At 47.8% G+C, this 21,291-nt stretch overlaps 1 protein-coding gene across 4 annotated transcripts in view; it reads right to left on the reverse strand.

Annotated features, from left to right (window-relative positions):
- Positions 1-21,291, reverse strand: part of DPP6 (dipeptidyl peptidase like 6) — a 977,175-nt gene that overhangs the window by 158,423 nt on the left and 797,461 nt on the right. For all 4 annotated transcript variants that reach the window (XM_007165456.2, XM_057550287.1, XM_007165455.3 and 1 more), the window contains exon 8: positions 1,285-1,405. In XM_007165456.2, coding sequence (XP_007165518.1) covers positions 1,285-1,405 — 121 coding nt within the window. The remainder of the gene's footprint in view (positions 1-1,284; positions 1,406-21,291) is intronic.

Genomic DNA, 21,291 nt, shown 5'->3' on the forward strand with positions numbered 1-21,291 from the left:
CCCAGCCCAGCACAGTGAATTCTTCCTGTGGTCATGTGGTCTCAGACCGGTAGGCTGACAAGAGCACAAGCTGTTTATCAGCCCAGTGCTGGGCTGCGTTGGCATCCTGTTGACATCTGAATTTCCAGAAAGGGGATAGTCCTGCACTTGAACAGTGATACTCCATGATACATCTCCCCTAACCTCGTGTAACCTTGGGCAGATGACTTACCCTCACTGCGCCTCCTCTGTGAAATGTCCATAACAGCACTCATCTCAGAATGCTCTCATGAGGGCGTTATGGACTGGATGTCTGTGGCCCCACAGAATTCATGTGGAAGCCAAAATCCCCAATGTGATGGTGTTTGGAGGTGGAGCCTTTGGGAGGTGATGACGTCACGAGGGTGGAGCCCCCATGGTGGGGTTAGTGCCCTTCTAGGAGAATGAAGAGACCAGAGCTTCCTCCCATGACTTTCTCTCCCTCCAGCGTGTGAGGACACAGGGAGAAGGTGGCCATCTGCAAGCCAGGAAGAGAGCCCTCACCAGACACCAGCTCTGCTGGAGCCCTGATCTTGGACTTCCCAGCCTCCAGAACTATGAGAAATAAAAGTTGCTTAAGCCACCCAGTCTGTGGTGTTCCTTATAGCAGCCTCGACTAACGTGGCGGGTAAATGAGGTAATAAAAAGCACTAAAGTGCTTAGCATAGCGCCTGGCAACTAATGGCAATCAATACAGGACTGTTATTGTTACGACGAAGTTGTCATTAACATGGAGGTGGGTTATAAATGCTTAAGAAGAGAGCTTCTCACTCAGATTTTTAGTCATTTAATAATGCATACCGCTGGAGCCCTCCGGTGCCAGAGGAAAACCAGTAGCAGAAAACGTCCAATGAGGCGGATGCACACAGGCCAGCAGGCCACCCTGACGCGTTTCTTTTGGAAGCTTTACCCTCTGATGTGTTTTCCAGCTCTCCCTTCCCCAGGCAGAACCAGGCGCTCAACCTCTCAGAAGGGGAGCAGGAAACCTGCACGTTTGGGATCCTGACTGTTCCCGGAGTCACCCCCCCAGCACAGTACAGGGTTGTAGGATGCCCTGCCCACCTGGCCACCAGGTGAGTGCTTGACACCGCAGGCCCCCAACGGTCGCCTGCTGCTCCCCGAGGCTCCACAGTCTCTTTGTAATTTAGCAGAACCTCAAGAAACGGAGTTTAATTGACAGAGTCGGAGGAAACACCACCACAGCCAACCCAAGTGACGCAGCAGCAGCAGCGACCACAGGAACCAAGCCTCCCACGTCCCGCGTACCTTCGTACAGCCAGTCGCTAAGGCCGTTGTAAATCACGCCTTCCTTCCCAGTTGAGACCACACGGATGGCCTGCTTCCCGACGTGTGCACAGTAGTAGATATTGTTTTCAAAGATAAATATCTAATTTGGAAAGAAAAAAAACATAGTGTTAATCAAGGAAGTGCTTACAAATAGGATATTCTTTAAAAATCCCAAACCAGCAATGTGGTCTGCATTTTCCTTTGCATTTATTTGACAGAACAGACGTAGTCTCGGGACCCTTTGGGGCTCACCCACCTCCAAAATCATCTACATTTAAGGTCAACTGGAGACTCAAACTCCACAGAGTTCACCCAATGTTATCATTTACCATGACCAGACAATCTGTCTGATACTCGTGGGTATGTTAACATCAAATGGCTTTGACCATCTTAGCAATTGTATTTTTCCTAGGAATTGTGACTGGTGGGCTGGGAAGCTTGAAATCTGAGATTTATTCACTCAACATTTATGAAAAGTTACTTAGTGGGCACCAACTCTGTGCCAGTCATGGGAGAATGAGGTGGGACGTATCATGTGCCTTTACTCACAATCCGGTAAAGAAGACAAACTTTAAAAGGAAAATGTTCTGAGGAGCTCTGGGAACACGTAACAGTACTACTAATTTAGGCCACTAACTTAACTACTAACTAAAGGACAGGAAAGGAGTCCCTGAGAAAGTGACTGGAAAAATGTTTCTTTATTGTGGTAAAACATACATGACACAAAATTTGCCACCTTGACCACGTTTAAGTGTACAGTTCAGTGGCGTCAAGTGCATTCACACTGCTGTGCAACCATCACCACCATCATCTCCTGGACTCTTTTCATCCTGCAAAATTCAAACTCTGTCCCCATTAAACACTGATTCCTCATCCCCCTCCCCCACCCCCAGCCCCCACCCTTCCGCTTTCTGTGTCCAGGAATCTGACGACTCCAGGGACCTCGTGTAACGGGAATCACACAGCGTTTGTCCTTCTGTGTCTGGCTTATTTCACTGAGCATAAGGTCCTCAAGGTTCACCCATGCTGTGGCGGGTGTCAGGATTCTGAGAAACTGGGCTTTAGGCTGAGATCTGAATGGCGAGCAGGATGAAGAAAGGGGGGCTGAGAAATTAGGTTACACGGAGGAGACAGTGTGAGAGAGAACCAGAGGCAGGCATGGGCCTGGGGAGCTGGAGGAGCTGGACGAGAGCGCCCTGTGACCGGCCCTGCCGGGCGTGAGGAGGAGGAGAAGCAGGAGTGGAAGCCCGGGGGGCGGGGAGAGGCAGGGGCCAGCCCCCAAGGGTCCGCCCGTGGGCTACAGGACCCCAGAGGCAGCAGGAAGCCCTGGGCAGAAGCTCGAGAAGGGGAGCAACGTGGCTAGAGGCAAGTCTTCTGTGGGCGAGCCCAGGCCCGTGCTGATGAGAAGGCAGGACAGGAGGCAGCCCGTCAGCTGCCGGGGGGATGGTGGAGACAGACAGAGGAGGACCAGCCAGGGACAGCGGGGGGATGCCCTGGGCGTGGGGAGGGAAGTTGCAGGAGGAGACAGAGTGGTTCCCCAGCCGTTCCCTGGAGCAGCTGGGTGGCCCATGTGCAGCCTGCGGTGCCCTGGAAGATGCTACAGTTCTGACCTTAGGTCAGCCCCAAATTCCCTGGGGCCGGGGGGAGGGTGGGCTAGGTCAGTGGCTCTCTAATTCTGATGTGTATTAGAATGATCTGAGGAGCTCTGACATATCCTACAGCCAGGTCCAAGAGCCCAGCCCAATGGTTAGGATCTAGGGGTGGGACCCTGGCATGAATTTTTTTTTTTTTAATATTTATTTATTTGGTCGCGCTGGGTCTTAGTTGCGGCAGGCAGGCTCCTTAGTTGTGGCTTGCGGGCTCCTTAGTTGCAGCATGCATGTGGGATCTAGCTCCCTGACCAGGGATTGAACCCAGGCCCCCTGCATTGGGAGCTCGGAGTCTTAACCACTGCGCCACCAGGGATGTCCCCTGGCATCAGTATTTTAAAGAAACACCCTGGGCGATTCCAGTGTGCAACCAAATCTATGAAGCAGTGGCCCAGGACAAATCTAACGTCTCCCGAAGCTCTTAAAGTATAAATTAGCCCGTCCTCCAGGCACTGCTCAATTCTGCCCTGTGTTTTCTGTAACTAAATTCTTTGCCTGCTACCCCCACAAGGGCCTAAAGCACATGATGCAAATATCCAATGTCTGTGGAAACTGAGCTATGTGGACCAAGAACAGGACTCAATCAGATTTTTTTAAAAAGAAATTCTAAAAAAGATATTGTCAGTGTCATTTAAGAGACCAGTGAGAAAGGGTATTTTGCAAGTGTAGGAAACAGCGTAAATGTTGACATTTTAAACTGAAGATGCAGAAGGGCAGTTCCCACAGATCACTGTCATGGAAGGCTGGAGCTGAAAGCTCTATCAAGTATTAGCTTCCTGCTCGGGACTCCTGCCTCTTCAAAGATTCACTTCACTCAGAAATGAGCTGGAAAACTTCTAGACACAAGTACACATCCTCATTTAATTTCAGGAGCTGTTCTTACGAGTTTGCCTAAGGGTAAGATGCATTATGAAATTTTAACTTCTTTTATGCACTCTAAGCCTACAATAAATTTTTGAATCAAATCGGACCGTAGACAATTAATATTCTGAAGAAGTAAAATTTGCTATGATAGATATTAAATCCCTTTTCATCTTGGCTTTATTTTTAATGGAAGGAAAACAAAAGGAAACAAGCTCTAAGGAACAGGGCGTTTTGCTTTGAAGATGTTGACATCTACAAATGGGAGTCTGGGTTCTACACAGCTCAGCCCGCTCCAGGCCCCGCGAGGGCGTCTGCACCATGTGCTCTGGGAGCACAGCGGACCTGCTGCACGACCTGAGCCAGTGCTGGACTCCTAGTTGCCTCAGTTTCTTTGTCTGTCAATAGAGATCAATGCAAAACGCAGCTATGAGGCTGAGTGAACTGACAACTTCAAAGCACTGAGCACAGCGCCCGGCACGAAGTAAGGGCTCAGTAACACTTATTCTTGTTGTGGTTACTACCATCATTATACAGGTTTGTTCTGCCTGGAGAGATCAGGAGGGGCTTCATGCAGGAGGTGACACCTGAGCTAGACCAGGAAGAATACCCACATTTTCACAGGGTGCTTACGACAAAGCTCAGCTCAAAGACACACGGAGCTAAAGGGGGAGCTCATTATCTCAGGAACCAGGAATGGGATTAATTACCATAATTGGGCACAACTTAGCTTTTAGTTCTGGACAATCAAGGCCCAAAGGAAAACATATTGAACAGCCCAGTGCTTGACTAAAAGAGAGCAGCACAGCTCCGGTGGAATTATAAAATAGAGAATGCTAGACTTGAAGTAGAAACCTAAATTCTAGTTGAGACAACTAGCTGTCCAGCTCTGAGCAGGTTACTTAACCTCAATGAATCTCATGTCCTTCAGTACAAAATACGAGGTTGACTGGATGGTCCCTAAGGTTTCCTCCATACTTAACATTGTTGAATCCAAAGGTCTCATGAGTGTCTGAGATCAGGAAAAGACGTTTAGCAAATTAATTAGTGATGCTATTACTACACTTGTATTTGAAAGGAGAACTATTTATCATGAAGGCAAAATTCAACATTCATAGTGAACCCAACATGCTAGTATCAAGGGGGAAAACAGATTCTCTATATTTCAGCTAAAACCCCCAGTTATCATGTCAGCCTAGGTTTCTTTAACTGACACGGTATAGCGACTGTCCTGATTCAAGAACACACCCCGGTAGTGAGCACTATTTACTAATTGCTTTTCCCCTGGTTTTCTACTTCCTCTTTTGGGTTACCCCATTTCCTGACCAGGCACGACTTTACTAACACTTCCACAATAAACGAGGATGAACGATCCCGTTATATGACATTAAGTTTAATTTATAGCGTGAAACAGAAAGTTCGGGTGGTCACGGTAGCGCCCGCTGGTTCAGCAGCGATCATAAGGAAGTGATGTATTCGTCCAGCAGATGGAATCGTCTCTGTCGTCGGCCATTCTAATCCCACTGGAAACACTGCACAGCTAACTGACGTCACTGGAACGCTGCACACAGATAAGCCATGTCACCAGAACATGGAAGTTCTGTCTCTAAACCTTGCCACCCGCTCAACACATCCTTCGGCAGACTCTGGTGAAGAAGCAAACTGCTGACGGAGAGGTCGGTATGTCCTCGGGAGGCTGGTGCCCATCAGGTTCGTGTGTCCACATGGCTTTAATATCTGGGTGTACTATGTCACCTCTGGTCCCCTGAATGGTTTCATCAACAGGCCACATAACAGCAAGTCAGAATTACCAACTGTGGCTAACAGATTGGGAAAGCCTCCTGCATTCAGAACTTAATGGCCGGTTCCCCCTGCATAGAAAGTGACCTTCAGGTAACTTTCTGTTTCTATTGCCCTGGACACCTGGTAAGGGTGGATATGGGCTCTAATGGCAGGGGATGCTATTTCTGGTAGGTTGCAGCTGGTCGAGGAGAACTGTAAACTCTGGGAGGAAGCCGTTGCCATGACCTCCCCGAGTGCACGATTCCGGTCACCGGGCACTTCCCTCTGGGCACCTGGCAGGGATTCCACACCCACCCACAGGGGTCCCGTGTACTGAGCTGTCACCGGCGGGGGGACGGGGAGAAGACCCTGCTGCACAGGTGTCGGGTGGACGGCTGCGTGGAACCCTGCGGGGGAGGCGCACCCGAGACCACCTGCTGGCCAACGGCTCCTGTCTACACCCTTCTGAGTCCAGCTGGCGCCAAGCGTGGCCTCTGTGGACTTGCAAGTCAGCACATCTGCTTGGCGGACATGAGACCCCTCCGCCCCCCACCGTGGGTGTTTTCCAGCAGCCATCAGGCTCCTAGAATGGCCCCTCTTCCCTGGGTTCATGTCAGGAGAAACCGGGTGATGGTGGGACTTCTGAGTCGTTACCAGAGTTAAGTTACTGTGGAACAGTTACAAGAAGGGATATTTACCAACACTAAAAGGAGGGAGCAGTAAAACAGCGCTGGGCATTTTTCTGAAAAGCAAACTGGCTGGTTGGAGATCACACATCAGTTCGGCTGACTATGAAGGTGGAAAACAGGGCAATAAAAGCCACCAAACCCTGACTCTGCATATTCACCATTATTATAGAATATACAGGAGAAAGTTAAAATGTCACAATCCTACAAACCACACACATACACAAAATATGACTATTAAAATACACTTTCTTGTATTTTATTCCCTCCTAGATGAGAGAGAGAGAGGGAGGGAGGGAGGGAGGGAGGGAGGGAGGGAGGAAGGGAGGGAGAGAGGGAGGGAGGGAGAGAGAGGGAATGTGTGTGTTGGTTGGTGGGGTATAAAACCTAGTTTTAATAAAACTGAAGTCATATAACATATACAGGTTTGCACACTGTTTTAGAATCTACATCAGAAATGTTTTTCCATGTCAGTGAGCATTCTCTGAGACATGCCTTTTAGGAGAAATACCATAGTTTATTTAATTATGTCCCTGTTGTTTGACATCTCTTCTGGTTTTTATTACAATAAAAATGCTCTTGTGTGCATTTTTGTACTTCACTGCACCTCTGACATCTCCCTAGGATAAAACCCTATGAATAGAAATCATGAATCATGTTCATTGTACAATAAAAAAAAATGGGTGGAGAACAGGAACAGGTAGATCAGAGAACCACACAGAGTACTGATGATACAGAAGCGTTTATATTCATGAAGAACAGAAAGAAATCTTATTACAACGGGAATATTTTGTTTACCAAACTATCAGACTGACAAACAATACCCAAAGTTGCTAAGAATGCTGTGCGCTCTCCCGATGGGGGCAGAGACCGGCTGCACGCTGACAAGAAGCAGTCAGCAAGCCACATCGAAAGAGACTTTTCTTGTGTAGATTATGTGAGAAAGGCTGCTGGAAACAAAGTATAATTGGCCTTTTCAAGCTGTATCTACAGAACCTGATGACGGTGGAAGCTGTAGCCTCTGAACTAAAGGGGAATAACGTACGTGTACGTGTGCAGACACATGACTCTTCCCACGTCAACACGTGAAGGTGCTGAGAATCACTCTCTGATTACTCAAAGCTCAGTTTCAGGAACTGACCAATTTGCAGATTAAATAAATTCTTTCCTTACTCTGTTTTGCTCTCCCATTCCCTGTTTTGGCCATTCTACTGCTCAACTGGGCAAGGAAGAGACCTTCCATTATTCTAGTTTGTAACCGTGCCTGGAAAATGCAATGATGGGGGGATGGCAAAGCTGTTGATCGAGGAGAGTTTTCCAGATTCTCGGTGGTCCTTACCCAGTTTGGGAGCATCACACCAACCCCACAAACAGGCGTGCGAGCGCCTCCCATCAGCCAGGCAGGGCGCTGAGCAGTTGCTCAGCAAGCTCTCATCTGACCTGTGCAGGCGGCCAAGACTCCCGAGTCTGTTCTGTGTGAGCACGTCATTTCCCCAGTTAATCCATCGCCTGAAATTCAGCACACTTGGCTCTCATGTTGGTTCCTGCCCAGGCAGAGGTGGGACGTGGCAAAATTCACTTGCTGTCCTGCCGCTGGATTTCGCCACCCATAAATACAGATAATCGCACCTGCCGTGCCAGCCTTGTGGTGCTACTGGGAGGATAAAAGGAGACAATTTTGCTGGCGAAAACCCTGAGGGTTACAAAGCACCTTTAAAGGAAACGCACCATTGGCATACTAAGCAGCATCAGCCTGTTGGGTCCCTGCTACGAGGACACCGTTCTAACAGCAGGGCTCTTGCAGCTGCTCGTGTCAGTACTGCCCCCTCCGCCCTTTCCTCCAAAAATCAGTGGAAGACATCACATCACATTTTGACGCAGCAAACTAATGCGGGATTTAATGCCAAAGAGCAGAGTTCAGAGCCAAGAAAGAGAAAGTCCTGTACATAATCTAAAACCATTCTTCATTCCTATCGAATGTCAACCAAAATCAAGAAGAAACATCGGGAACATCACCATAAAGACCCTCTCCTCAGTGTAGCCCTTAAATGGTCAAGGAAAGGCTTCCTTTTCAGAGTCGCCCACCAAGAAAAAGCTCTCGGGATCCCTCTAACTTGATGAGCCCAAATTTGAACTTGGAGAGTTCAGAGATGTTATTTTTTCAAATCCGAGGAAAAAGTCCCTAAATGAAATTATGCTCCTGAGGAGTTGATGGCCGTATTCAGTGTCCCCTGGGATATGGGCGCTGAGCAATTTCATCTCGACCACAAAGATGTGAGGCTCCTAACGCACCCAGGACCTCGGGGCGGGGTCGCGTCAGGGAAGCAGCGAGCGGGTGCCTGGCCTGAGCACGGGTGCGAGCACCTTCCAAGCTCTCTCTCCTCCCCGAGGGCCTCTGAGCTGCGCGGCTGCGCATGGACGGCCTGGTCAGGATAAGAAGTGCTGGGAGGGCAAGGTGCTGTAAGGCCAGGTGACAGGGTCCCCGTCTGGCCTGGGCTCGGGGTCTTCCCTGAGAATGGCTCCTGAGCTGGGATGACGCGGAGGGTGGGCAGCAGCCGTCGGGGGGAGGAGGGGCACAGGGCATCGCGGGGGAGAGAGGCCTCCGTCCGTCTGGGCAAATGGGGCGGCCCGTGTGGAATGAAGGGCCGGGGGCCGGGTCACGGCAGGCAGTGTCGGGGGCGAGGCTGGCGAGGGGGCCGGGGAGCCGTGCGGGCCCCACAGGCCGCGTTACTGACTGCGCTTCCTTCTGAGAGCCGCGGAGCACCTGGGGAGCTTTGGCGGCATCATGGTCGTTGGCTGTTTTAAGAGACCGAGTGAGAAGGTGGTGCTGTGTTTTCCCTGACACCCTGCTGCCGTGTAGGGGGCGGGGCAGAGGGCAAGGGGTCCCGGGGGACGGTCCAGAGGGACAGTGGAGGCTTGGGCGGTGTTGGCCCAATGGTGGGACTGCAGCGACAGGGGTGGGTTCCCAGGGCGCGGTGCCGCCTGGACACAGGCCAAGGGAAGGCAGGTGTGAAGGAGCCTCCTGATCTGACAGGGCGAGTGGGTGGACGGCGGCGCCCCCGGGGCTCCCTGGAGGCAGGGCACGGGGGACAGGACAATCACGTGACACGGCCCCTGGGGAGTCTCAGGCTGGGGGCGGGATGCGCAGCAGTTACTCTTACTGTGCAAACAGCTCGTCAGCCCCGAATGAACTTGAACCACCGTGGGACCTGCCTCTGCGGGCCGCGGCCGCCTAGCTGTCCTCCCCTCTGGTGTCTTTAGCTGGCGGCACAGCCCCCGCCTGAGAGCCTGCGCTGTCCACGGCAGCGCCTGGACGGGGCCGCCCGTCCCTCAGGCAGCCCAGTTCCCTGCTCCGTGGGGACGGGCACCGTCACCGCCACCAGGAAACGCCACGGAACACGCCACCGTCTGGGGTCAGCGTTAACCACCGAACGAGGTGCCTTTCTTTAGAGGGTCTGGCGGGGAAGGCCACTTCAAAGCCACACAAAGGGCCTCTCGCAGGGGCTTTCAGGCCGCGTGCCAACCCCCGGAGCCCCACCTCTCTCCACGGGGCACTGCCTCCTGGGCTGAGCCGAAATCAATCCTCAGACGTGCTGTAACCACTAGCACAGCGACTGCCGCTCTGTGGCAACACGCTGATTGTACCAACAAAAGGACGGCTGGATGTACTGGGTTACCCGACTCAGGAGAATATCTGCTTCTGTTCTACGCCTGGATGTTCCAGCTGAGCACTTCGCGGCAATCTCCACTCCCCGTTTGCCTAGTTTGAAGCCGTCCCTCGCCCATGTCCTGTGGCTCTGGGCTGTCTGTGAGAGCCACTTTCTGCCCTGGACACCAGCACGGACACTCACCCAAGGTGATGCACCTTGCCCGTTGGAAGAGCCAGGATTTGGGCCGAGGCAGCGCGACTCTGGAGTCCGTGATCTGTGGCCTCTCATTGTCCAGACACCCTGCTATTCTGTAGAACTGAGGGGCAGGCTCAGAGAGGTGAAGCTTTCACCCAAGGTCACAGAGCTACTTAGTGACAGAATTAGAAACGAACCGCTTAACCCACACGCCCGTGATTCCAGCGCCAGCAGCGCCAGCAGCCTTTGGGAACCCGCGAGAATCGCTAATTCTCAGGACCCTCCCCAGACCAACCGAGTTGTAGCGGGCCCTCCGGTGACCCTGATGCACACTGCAATTTGCTGCTTCCTCCAGCTGAAAATCATGAACAATTTTGAGCAACTCTGCTGGTGAGAATGGCTGGACCGCTGGGCCTTCATGGGAGTGGGTCTGAAAACTCTCTAAAAGCACTGAGAGAAATGACAAATGCACTGACTGGCAGAAATCAGTCCGAGGCGCTCTCTCAATCTTTTTGTTTTTTGTTTTTTTTTTCAATGCACGAATTACTTTGTTTTCTCAATCTTTTTATACCGCAGTTAAATTCAAGCCTCATCGGTTGCCAAACATAGTCTTCTGACTCCAAAGAAGTGAATGAATTTTCCAGTATCTTCCTAAGGGGATGAAAAAATCCATTTTTTCTTGGTAAGTTTCCAGGCCGTTTTGTGTACAGTCCAAACGTAAGGCCAGCAACGCTGCCACTGAAACACCATTCGGGCCTTCCTGGTTGGATCACCTGCATCGCACCAGGTATGTGAAGTGTGCAGTGTCTGCTCTGACGGTACACTGAAGCCACTAACACCGTCCCAGACACGCCAGCTCAGCCCTCTCAGACACATTCCCTCCGATGTTCCCCAGGTGACTGGTCTTCGGACTTTGTTCTCCAAGGTGATGTGATAAACAGCCGACCTCTCTTCAGCTGCTGGGGGCTCATTATCTGGTCTGTAGATGATGCGCGGTCTTGGAAAGTCCTCTTTCTTTCGGCTCTTCACCTCCCAGCTCGTTACCGCTCCTCAGCATTTCCCCAGAGGGTGGGAGTGGGGATCAAAGACAGTCCAGCTCAGAAGCCCGCCGTCCTTGGCATTTATGCTCAAGAGACATTTGCCGTGGTTCTGCTGGGACCGGCTCCGGGCTACACCGTGAAGTCCTTAGAGATGATTTCTGCTACCTGTCACACTCTCGTCAGTGATCTTTTCTATTATTTACACACCGAGACAATAAAAGATGAATGGACCCAGAATAAAACCAGAAAATTCACAAGAAAGATGCCATGGGTATTAATTTATAGAAAATAATCAACTACTAAATACATATTAATTTAATCAACTACGGGATATAATTAAATAAATGCTGATTTAAATAGCAATGCAGGTCCTGAGGAGTGGGGTTCCAAGCAGTGTTTTCCAGAACTTGAGGTGCAGCAAAATGGTGGTAGAACCTTGTTTAAAAATTCAGACTTAGGGCTCATCTTTGTGACCTCTATTCACGAAATCTCGGATGAAGCGCAGAAATAAGCGACCCGGCGTGGAATCTGAGGAGCTGAATAAAATGGTGGCCTGAGCAGAGACTCTTAAGCAAGTAACGTTGAAGTCAACATGGAGAAGAAATGAGACAAAGCAGGGAATGAGACAACACTTAAGGGCCTATTGAAACAGTTCAGGGCGTGAACACAGCCTGAAGGGGTTAGCGCACCACAGCTAGCCCGGAGGGAGTCCGGGAAAAAGTCTGCGGCTGCCGAAGAGGCAAGAGTCTTTTTCTTGCCTCTTTGTTTCGCGGCGGGCAAGGAGACGGGATTCAGAGCGCCGCCTAAACGAACTCCAGAGAAGGGCGCGAGCCGCGGCTATCAGCGCGGATCCCACAGCAACAGGGGCGCAGAGGGAAAATCGGAGAGACTCCCGCACAGAGGCTCGGCGCCGAGTGGCGCTCACCAGCCCGAGAGGCTTGTCTGCTCACCCGCCGGGGCGGGCGGGGCTGGGAGCTGAGGCTCGGGCTGCGGTCGGATCGCAGGGAGAGGACTGGGGCTGGCGGCGTGAACACAGCCTGAAGGGGTTAGCGCACCACAGCTAGCCGGGAGGGAGACCGGGAAAAGGTCTGCAGCTGCCGAAGAGGCAAGAGACTTTTTCTTGCCTCTTTGTTTCGCGGCGGGCAAGGAGAGGGGATTCAGAGCGCCGCCTAAACGAACTCCAGAGAAGGGCGCGAGCCACGGCGATCAGCGCGGACCCCAGAGACAGGCGTGAGACGCTGGGGCTGCTGCTGCCGCCTCCAAAAAGCCTGTGTGCGAGCACAGGTCACTCTCCACACCAACCCTCCCGGGAGCCTGTGCAGCCCGCCACTGCCAGGGTCCCGGGATCCGGGGACAACATCCCCGGGAGAACGCACTGCGCGCCTCAGGCTGGTGCAACGTCACGCCGGCCTCTGACGCCGCAGGCTCGCCCCGCCTCCTCTGTACCCCTCCCTCCCCGCGGCCTGGGTGAGCCAGAGCCCCCGAAGCAGCTGCTCCTTTAACCCCGTCCTGTCTGGGCGGGGAACAGACACCCTCAGGCGACCTACACGCAGAGGCGGGTCCAAATCCAAAGCTGAACCCCAGGAGCTGTGCGAACAGGGAAGAGAAGGGGAAATCTCTCCCAGCAGCCTCGGGAGCAGCGGATTAAAGCTCCACAGACAACTTGATGTACCTGCATCTGTGGAATACCTGAATAGACAACGAATCATCCCAAATTCAGGAGGTGGACTCTGGGAGCAGGAGATATTAATTTTTCCCCTTTTCCTTTTTTTAGTGAGTGTATATGTATATGCTTCTGGGTGAGATTTTGTCTGTATAGCTTTGCTTTACAATAGCTTTATTTTACTTCACTATATTATAGCCTCTTTCTTTCTTTCTTTCTATTTTTTCTCCCTTTTACTCTGAGCCGTGTGGACGAAAGGCTCTTGGTGCTCCAGCCAGGCATCAGGGCCGTGCCTCTGAGGTGGGAGAGCCAACTTCAGAACACTGGTCCACAAGAGACCTCCCAGCTCCACGTAATACCAAACGGCAAAAATCTCCCAGAGATCTCCATCTCAACATCAAGACCCAGCTTCACTCAACGACCAGCAAGCTACAGTGCTGGACATCCTATGCCAAACAACTAGCTAGACAGGAACACAACCCCATCCATTGGCAGAGAGGCTGCCTAAAATCATAATAAGGCCACAGACACCACAAAATACACCACCAGACGTGGACGTGCCCACCAGAAAGACAAGATCTAGCCTCATCCACCAGAACTCAGGCACTAGTTCCCTCCACCAGGAAGCCTACACAACCCACTGAACCAACCTTAGCCGCTGGGGACAGATACCAAAAACAACGGGAACTACGAACCTGCAGCCTGTGAAAAGGAGACCCCAAACACAGTAAGATAGGCAAAATGAGACGACAGAAAAACACACAGCAGATGAAGGAGCAGGCTCAAAACACACTGGACTTAACAAATGAAGAGGAAATAGGTAGTCTACCTGAAAAAGAATTCAGAATAATGATAGTAAGGATGATCCAAAATCTTGGAAATAGAATAGACAAAATGCAAGAAACATTTAACAAGGATGTAGAAGAACTAAAGAGGAACCAAGCAATGATGAAAAACACAATAAATGAAATTAAAAATACTCTAGATGGGATCAATAGTAGAATAACTGAGGCAGAAGAAAGGATAAGTGACCTGGAAGATAAAATGGTGGAAATAACTACTACAGAGCAGGATAAAGAAAAAAGAATGAAAAGAACTGAGGACAGTCTCAGGGACCTCTGGGACAACATTAAACGTGCCAACATTCGAATTATAGGGGTACCAGAAGAAGAAGAGAAAAAGAAAGGGACTGAGAAAATTTTTGAAGAGATTATAGTTGAAAACTTCCCTAATATGGGAAAGGAAATAGTTAATCAAGTCCTGGAAGCACAGAGAGTCCCATACAGGATAAACCCAAGGAGGAACACGCCAAGACACATATTAATCAAACTGTCAAAAATTAAATATAAGGAAAACATATTAAAGGCAGCAAGGGAAAAAAAACAAATAACACACAAGGGAATCCCCATAAGGTTAACATCTGATCTCTCAGCAGAAACTCTGCAAGCCAGAAGGGAGTGGCAGGATATACTTAAAGTCATGAAGGAGAAAAACCTACAACCAAGATTACTCTACCCAGCAAGGATCTCATTCAGATTCGATGGAGAAATTAAAACCTTTACAGACAAGCAAAAGCTGAGAGAGTTCAGCACCACCAAACCAGCTTTACAACAAATGCTAAAGGAAATTCTCTAGGCAAGAAACACAAGAGAAGGAAAACACCTACAATAACAAACCCAATACATTTAAGAAAATGGGAATAGGAACATACATATCGATAATTACCTTGAATGTAAATGGATTAAATGCTCCCACCAAAAGACACAGGCTGGCTGAATGGATACAAAAACAAGACCCATACATATGCTGTCTACAAGAGACCCACTTCAGACCTAGGGACACATACAGACTGAAAGTGAGGGGATGGAAAAAGATATTCCATGCAAATGGAAATCAAAAGAAAGCTGGAGTAGCAATTCTCATATCAGACAAAATAGACTTTAAAATAAAGACTATTACAAGAGACAAAGAAGGACACTATATAATGATCAAGGGATCGATCCAAGAGGAAGGTATAACAATTGTAAATATTTATGCACCCAACATAGGAGCACCTCAATACATAAGGCAAATACTAACAGCCATGAAAGGGGAAATTGACAGCAACACAATCATAGTAGGGGACTTTAACACCCCACTTTCACCAATGGACAGATCATCCAAAATGAAAATAAATAAGGAAACACAAGCTTTAAATGATACATTAAACAATATGGACTTAATTGATATTTATAGGACATTCCACCCAAAAACAACAGAATACACATTTTTCTCAAGTGCTCATGGAACATTCTCCAGGATAGATCATATCTTGGGTCACAAATCAAGCCTTGGTAAATTTAAGAAAATTGAAATCGTATCAAGTATCTTTTCCGACCACAACGCTATGAGACTAGATATCAATTACAGGAAAAGATATGTAAAAAATACAAACACATGGAGGCTACACAATACATTACTTAATAACGAAGTGATTACTGAAGAAATCAAAGGGGAAATCAAAAAATACCTAGAAACAAATGACAATGGAGACACGACGACCCAAAACCTATGGGACACAGCAAAAGCAGTGCTAAGAGGGAAGTTTATAGCAATACAAGCCTACCTCAAGAAACAGGAAACATCTCGAATAAACAACCTAACCTTGCACCTAAAGCAATTAGAGAAAGAAGAACAAAAAAACCCCAAAGCCAGCAGAAGGAAAGAAATTATAAAGATCAGGTCAGAAATAAATGAAAAAGAAATGAAGGAAACAATAGCAAAAATCAATGAAACTAAAAGCTGGTTCTTTGAGAAGATAAACAAAATTGATAAACCATTAGCCAGACTCATCAAGAGAAAAAGGGAGAAGACTCAGATCAATAGAATTAGAAATGAAAAAGGAGAAGTAACCACTGACACTGCAGAAATACAAAAGATCATGAGAGATTACTACAAGCAACTATATGCCAATAAAACGGACAACCTGGAAGAAATGGACAGATTCTTAGAAATGCACAAACTGCCGAGACTGAACCAGGAAGAAATAGAAAATATGAACAGACCAATCACAAGCACTGAAATTGAAACTGTGATTAAAAACCTTCCAACAAACAAAAGCCCAGGACCAGATGGCTTCACAGGCGAATTCTATCAAACATTTAGAGAAGAGCTAACACCTATCCTTCTCAAACTCTTCCAAAATATTGCAGAGGGAGGAACACTCCCAAACTCATTCTACGAGGCCACCATCACCCTGATACCAAAACCAGACAAAGATGTCACAAAGAAAGAAAACTACAGGCCAATATCACTGATGAATATAGATGCAAAAATCCTCAACAAAATACTAGCAAACAGAATCCAACAGCACATTAAAAGGATCATACACCATGATCAAGTGGGGTTTATCCCAGGAATGCAAGGATTCTTCAATATACGCAAATCAATCAATGTGATACACCATATTAACAAATTGAAGGAGAAAAACCATATGATCATCTCAATAGATGCAGAGAGGGCTTCCCTGGTGGCGCAGTGGTTGAGAATCTGCCAGCTAATGCAGGGGACACGGGTTCGAGCCCTGGTCTGGGAAGATCCCACATGCCACGGAGCAGCTGGGCCCGTGAGCCACAATTGCTGAGCCTGCGCGTCTGGAGCCTGTGCCCCGCGACGGGAGGGGCCGCGATAGAGAAAGGCCCGCGCACCGCGATGAAGAGCGGTCCCCGCACCGCGATGAAGAGTGGCCCCCGCTTGCCGCAACTGGAGAAAGCCCTCGCACGAACCGAAGACCCAACACAGCCAAAAATAAATAAATAAATAAATAAATAAATAAGAAAATCCTTTAAAAAAAAAAATAGATGCAGAGAAAGCTTTTGACAAAATTCAACACCCATTTATGATAAAAGCCCTGCAGAAAGTAGGCATAGAGGGAACTTTCCTCAACATAATAAAGGCCATATATGACAAACCCACAGCCAACATTGTCCTCAATGGTGAAAAACTGAAACCATTTCCACTAAGATCAGGAACAAGACAAGGTTGCCCACTCTCACCACTATTATTCAACATAGTTCTGGAAGTCCTAGCCACAGCAATCAGAGAAGACAAAGAAATAAAAGGAATCCAAATCGGAAAAGAAGAAGTAAAGCTGTCACTATTTGCAGATGACATGATACTATACATAGAGAATCCTAAAGATGCTACCAGAAAACTCCTAGAGCTAATCAATGAATTTGGTAAAGTAGCAGGATACAAAATTAATGCACAGAAATCTCTTGCATTTCTATACACTAATGACGAAAAATCTGAAAGTGAAATTAAGAAAACACTCCCATTTACCATTGCAACAAAAAGAATAAAATATCTAGGAATAAACCTACCTAAGGAGACAAAAGACCTGTATGCAGAAAATTATAAGACACTGATGAAAGAAATTAAAGATGATACAAATAGATGGAGAGATATACCATGTTCCTGGATTGGAAGAATCAACATTGTGAAAATGTCTCTACTACCCAAAGCAATCTACAGATTCAATGCAATCCCTATCAAACTACCACTGGCATTTTTCACAGAACTAGAACAAAAAATTTCACAATTTGTATGGAAACACAAAAGACCCCGAATAGCCAAAGCAATCTTGAGAACGAAAAATGGAGCTGGGGGAATCAGGCTCCCTGACTTCAGACTATATTACAAAGCTTCAGTAATCAAGACAGTTTGGTATTGGCACAAAAACAGAAATATAGATCAATGGAACAGGATAGAAAGCCCAGAGATAAACCCACACACATATGGTCAACTTATCTTTGATAAAGGAGGCAAGCATATACAGTGGAGAAAAGACAGCCTCTTCAATAAGTGGTGCTGGGAAAATTGGACAGGAACATGTAAAAGTATGAAATTAGAACACTCCCTGACACCATGCACAAAAATAAACTCAAAATGGATTAAAGACCTAAGTGTAAGGGCAGACACTATCAAACTCTTAGAGGAAAACATAGGCAGAACACTCTATGACATACATCACAGCAAGATCCTTTCTGACCCAGCTCCCAGAGAAATGGAAATAAGAACACAAATAAACAAATGGGACCTAATGAAACTGAAAAGCTTTTGCACAGCAAAGGAAACCATAAACAAGACCAAAAGACAACCCTCAGAATGGGAGAAAATATTTGCAAATGAAGCAACTGACAAAGGATTAATCTCCAAGATTTACAAGCAGCTCATGCAGCTCAATAACAAAAAAACAAACAACCCAATCCAAAAATGGGCAGAAGATCTAAATAGACATTTCTCCAAAGAAGATATACAGATGGCCTACAGACACATGAAAGAATGCTCAACATCATTAATCATTAGAGAAATGCAAATCAAAACTACAATGAGATATCATCTCACACCGGTCAGAATGGCCATCATCAAAAAATCTAGAAACAATAAATGCTGGAGAGGGTGTGGAGGAAAGGGAACACTCTTGCACTGTTGGTGGGAATGTAAATTGATACAGCCACTATGGAGAACAGTATGGAGGTTCCTTAAAAAACTACAAATAGAACTACCATATGACCCAGCAATTCCACTACTGGGCATATACCCTGAGAAAACCATAGGTCAAAAAGAGTCATGTACCAAAATGTTCATTGCAGCTCTATTTACAATAGCCAGGACATGGAAGCAACCTAAATGTCCATCGACAGATGAATGGATAAAGAAGATTTGGCACATATATACAATGGAATATTACTCAGCCATAAAAAGAAATGAAATGGAGGTATTTGTAATGAGGTGGATGGAGTTAGAGTCTGTCATACAGAGTGAAGTAAGTCAGAAAGAGAAAAACAAATACAGTATGCTAACACATATATATGGAATCTAAGGGGAAAAAAAAAAAAAAAAAAGGCCATGAAGAACCTAGTGGCAAGACGGGAATAAAGACACAGACCTACTAGAGAATGGACTTGAGGATATGGGGAGGGGGAAGGGTAAGCTGGGACAAAGTGAGAGAGTGGCATGGACATATATACACTACCAAATGTAAAATAGATAGCTAGTGGGAAGCAGCCGCATAGCACAGGGAGATCAGCTCGGTGCTTTGTGACCACCTAGAGGGGTGGGATGGGGAGGGTGGGAGGGAGGGAGATGCAAGAGGGAAGAGAAATGGGAACATATTGTATATGTATAACAGATTCACTTTGTTATAAAGCAGATGCTAACACACTATTGTAAGGCAATTATACTTCAATAAAGATGTTTGAAAAAAAAAAATTTAAACACTAAAAAAAAAAATAAATAAATAAATAAATAGCAATGCAACTGAATTACGTTAGCAAAGAGTTTTGAAAATTCGTAGAAGCAGCAATATTGTTTTAATGATACAGGCTGATGTTTTATGCAGTAAATATATGACCGATTAAGCACACAGGAAACAATTTGTAAATGTATATCAAGTGCCTTAAAAAAGTGTTCAATACTTCAATTAAGAATATCAATTGGCAAAAAAAAGTGTTCACTTTTTTGACTCAGTAATTCCTCATCATTTTAGGCACAAAGATACTCCACTGCATCAACTGTAGTACTGATTTTATAAATAGTCTAGATGTCCAACAGGAAAATGATTTAATTTTTGTAAATACATTCAATGAACTATTATGTAACTGTTAAAAATTATGTTTCGAACAAATATTTAATTGTATAAAATGCTAACTGAATCACACTGGGCACAAAGTTGGGATATATAAAACTAATTAATATAACTATAAAATAATGAACAATAATTATTACAACTATAGTTATTATTATAACTGTGTTTCTATTCTTGGAAACAAGATTAAGAGAACACACTAAATATTAATAGTAATTGTCTATGGATACTGGATCTATTGGTCCTTTTACAAGAAGTTTTTTCCCCTACTTTTTGTATTTTTTACTTTCTATAGTTTGTATTATTTTTACCATGGGAAAATAAGTAATAAAAATTAATCAACTACCTAAAATGAGCCTGGCACCAGTACTGGGAACTGGGGATAAAATAATGAACACGCCAGCATCCTAACCGCCAAGGGGTGTCATATATGATGGGAAAGGGGCTGGAAACAAGCATTCACTGTACCAGCTGGGTGCACACAGAGGCGGGGGAGCCAGCAGGGCACAGAATCCCAGCCTGTGGTCCTAGGACCTCAGAGAGGCCGTGCTTTCACTTTCGACACCACCCCTGTCACTCACTGATTCCTTCATCGCTGCCTCTGTCTGAAATGAGTCCCTGTGTCAATGGCTAATTCATATTAAAAGCAATAAACATTCCAGAGACACAGAGAAGACACAGTGAGCACCTCAAGCCCTGGGGCATCGAGGCTTTGCTGCTCCAGGACCAGCCCTAACTGGGCACCTAAGTCACCGATGACAAAGAGACCTCAGCGTCTTCCCACCGCTGCGGCTGACCTCAGCGTCTGGTCCCATCCTCCGACGCCCAGGACTGAGGCTGGAGGGACCAGACAGGGCAACCCTGAGCCTGTGCCAGGCATTTCTGCCCTTCCATGGTGGTGGGAGCACCAGAGCCAGCCCCTATGCAGACTCTGACTGTCAGATGCCACACACATCTCTGGAGGCCTCTGGCTGGGGGGAGGCTGAGCAGGGGCTGGAGAGAGCGCTGAGCTGCCGGTGGGCACACGGGTGTTTGTGGCAGGAGGCGAGGGGAACGCACATCTCCCGAGGGGGGCAGCCTGGACTCAGGGCCGGCTCCACCACCCGCCAGATGCCCCAGACTAACTTTCTCACCCATTAGGTGACCTTGCGTGTCTGTGCAGAGCACTTGGGAAGGTCCCCGTTCGCAGTCGACATTCCACGTTCACATCCCCTCTAGCTCCTAAATACTGGGATCCGAAGCCCTCAGTGGAGCCGCTAATTCCAACATCACGTGAGACCCAGTGATGAGCACAGGAGTTAGGAACCTTCTGGAAGCCAGCACCATGTCCCCCGCCCCCACTCCCTCTGGGCAAGGCTCTGCCGTCCTGCTGGAGCCCTCAGGCCTGGCTCGGCCCTTCCCCCTGCAGACCTCCCCCTGGGCTGACACGCAAACGTGACTCTGACCCTCAGGGCAGCCCTGGGATTGACCCCACGTGTGCTGGTCCCGGTCACTCTCCTGTCACCTGCCTGGTGAGAGTCCCCAGGCTGCTCACCCCACACCACCGGCCACAGCTCTTTCATTAAACAAACACTGGGACGTCCCTGGCGGTCCAGTGGTTAACACTCTGAGCTCTCAATGCAGGGGGCACAGGTTCGATCCCTGGGTGGGGAACTAAGGTCCCGCATGCTGCGCGGCGCGGCCAGGAAAAAAAAAACAACCATGAATGTGGCATCACAGGGATTTTTAGTTACATCCTCCTATAAGCCCATGGGCGGTGCCGCTTTGATCCCCAGCTGGAGGAAGATGACACGCAGGGAGTTTAAGTGATTTGCCCAACGTGACAGGCGTGA

The sequence above is a fragment of the Balaenoptera acutorostrata genome, chromosome 7 (genome assembly GCF_949987535.1).
Source record: "Balaenoptera acutorostrata chromosome 7, mBalAcu1.1, whole genome shotgun sequence".
Taxonomy (NCBI): Eukaryota; Metazoa; Chordata; class Mammalia; order Artiodactyla; family Balaenopteridae; genus Balaenoptera; species Balaenoptera acutorostrata.